Consider the following 2,497-nt stretch of genomic DNA (forward strand, 5'->3'; position numbering starts at 1 on the left):
TGGGGATTCGAACCCGCCACCTTAGGTGTATGTGGCTGGCGCCTTAGCCGCTTGAGCCACAGGTGCCAAGCCACATCAGTTTTTTTTATTTTTAGTAGAGATGGGAGTCTCGCTCAGGCTGGTCTCAAACTTGTGAGCTCAAGCAATCCACCTGCCTCAGCCTCCCAGAGTACTAGGATTATAGGCATGAGCCACTGCACCCAGCCGTAAGATGAGTTTTATAAACCAGCCTTCTATTGGGTTGTTGGGAATGCTTACAGAAACAGCCTTCGATCTTGGTCCAGAGACCCCTTTGCAGAGACATCTTCAAACCTTCGCCGGATCATGTGGATGTTCCTGGGAAAGATGGGTAGAGGGAGGGAATGCTATGTTCTGAGTGACCTTCTCCAATCCCGGGATCATACCTAGAGGTCCCTCTTCTTTAACTTACCTGGCCAGTAGCTCATTCTCTATGGCACGCTGGTCAAATATATTCCTTTCCTTCTCTTGGGCAATCAGTAGCACTAAAGCACTGGGGAAAGAGCACAGGTGGCCCAAGGTTGTTACAGAATTTGTCCTTCCTTGTTCCACCCCCTTCAGAAATGAGAACAAGAATACAACTTCCCTGAAAGAGCAGATGTTCCCTCAGCTAAGAACAGCCTCAGGTCTAGAAACTTGAGGCTATAACACATTTCCTAAAAATAGAAAACTTGAAAAACTAGAGATGTCTCTGCCCTTTCTCCAATGGGTACATGAACAATTATAATGGTGTCCATTTTCAGTGCAAAAATTAAAGTTTAGATTTAAAATCATCTCAAAACCCCAAGAGGACTTTTTCATAGGACTTGATATAATTATTCTAAAATCTTTCTGTAAAAATAAACAGGTGGGAATATTGATGAATATTTTATAAAGAACAATGCAAGGGGTTGGGAACTAATGGCTCTATTACTGGATTGCAAAGGATATAATAGAGTGTGGATTTTGCATGAAACACTAGAGCAGCTAAATGAAATGCTACAGAAACTCACAGAGCCAACGATAAACAAGGCATTATCTCTTGGGTCCTCTCAGCATTTCTGTGATAGATACAGGGCCACATTTGGTCTCACAGTATTAATGGGATCACTAGGGCTTACCTGGCTTCTTCTCTGTTTATCCATGTGTTTCTTAAAGAAGCAGGGGCTTGAGGACTCAGGGAAAAGCTTATGCCAGAGAACTGTTTAGCTGTCAGCTAAGATATTTTCAGTTGTCAAAGATAGGTCCAGTCCCTCACCAGACTCTTAGGGCAGGGCCAACACTTAGCAGTACCAAACTCCAGTTTTGCTGTAGCTGTGCTGCTTTCTGCTTGTGACTTCTTGCTGAGACCCTTGGATGCCCAAACTTTGACTTAGGATTCTAAGTATATTCCTGACCACCTATACTTGGCCTTTGTTTATCTCTGCTTCTCTCTACCTTAGCTGAACCTCTTGGACTAACCTGTTTGCTTGACTCCTTTCCGCTTAGCCAAAATACAGATCCTAGTAAGTCCCCTCTCCTAGCCTGCCCCAAATTTCATGAAGTCAGGTATGACAGTAAGCTGAGTCTTTTGAGTCAGATACCTGATAGACAAGCTAGAAACGGTACCCTCATCACAAGTTCTCTTGACCTGAGAGTTTCCTGAGGGCCAATGGCCTTGCTCTTCACTTTGTAGCCAACTTGCTCTGCTCATGGGTTGCGGGGTGTGTGGGAGGGTGGCACCTGGCCTGGGCTGGCCTACCTCCAAGAAAAGGCAGAGAAGGCAGGCTGGCAGCTACAGGTTAAAGAGGAACTGCATGTCCTCACTAATGGAGTCAGCCTGCCATCTGCCAAACAAGTTGAGCCAAACCTAAAAAACATATTCTACTTACTGCTGCCTTCAGTTCTGAGCAGTCTGATGGGAGTAAGACCAGGATAATTGTCAGCTAAGGAAAGTGGTAATAGCATGCTGTCTGGGAGCAAAGGCGCCCGAGTCCTATTCCTAGCTCTGCCAATGACTTAAGGTACATGCTTGGGAAACTCAAGTTTTTTTCCCTGGGCCCTGATTTTCCCATATATAGAATAAGGGTATTAAAAAGATCACAGTTCTGACTTTATCATCAAGAATTCCCTTTTCTGGCTTGGTACCTGTGGCTTAAGTGGCTAAGGCGCCAGCCACATACACCTATGGTGGCAGGTTTGAATCCAGCCCGGGCCCACCAAACAACTATGGCTGCAACCAAAAAATAGCCGGGCGTTGTGGCAAGCACCTGTGATCCCAGCTACTTGGGAGGCTGAGGCAGGAGACCCGCTTGAGCCCAGGAGTTGGAGGTTGCTGTGAGCTGTGATGCCACGGCACTCTACCCAGGGGAACAGCTTAAGGCTCTGTCTCAAAAAAAAAAAAAAAATCCTAGACCCCTGAAGCACATAGTGGCTTCTCACATTGTGCACAGCCCAGGCTCAAGAAGCCCCAGCTGGCAGGGAGCAGCCTGCTCATGCATCCAGGTCACCTCCACTGGGG

The 2,497-nt window shown here is 46.5% G+C and overlaps 1 protein-coding gene across 2 annotated transcripts in view; it reads right to left on the bottom strand.

Moving 5' to 3' along the window:
* GSS (glutathione synthetase) overlaps positions 1-2,497 on the bottom strand; it is a 26,532-nt gene that overhangs the window by 7,439 nt on the left and 16,596 nt on the right. For both annotated transcript variants that reach the window (XM_012804125.1, XM_003788119.2), the window contains exons 7-8: positions 431-511; positions 259-336 (exon numbers count right to left, since the gene is read on the bottom strand). In XM_012804125.1, coding sequence (XP_012659579.1) covers positions 259-336; positions 431-511 — 159 coding nt within the window. The remainder of the gene's footprint in view (positions 1-258; positions 337-430; positions 512-2,497) is intronic.

The sequence above is a fragment of the Otolemur garnettii genome, unplaced genomic scaffold (genome assembly GCF_000181295.1).
Source record: "Otolemur garnettii isolate 467f Iridium unplaced genomic scaffold, OtoGar3 scaffold00025, whole genome shotgun sequence".
Lineage (NCBI taxonomy): Eukaryota > Metazoa > Chordata > Mammalia > Primates > Galagidae > Otolemur > Otolemur garnettii.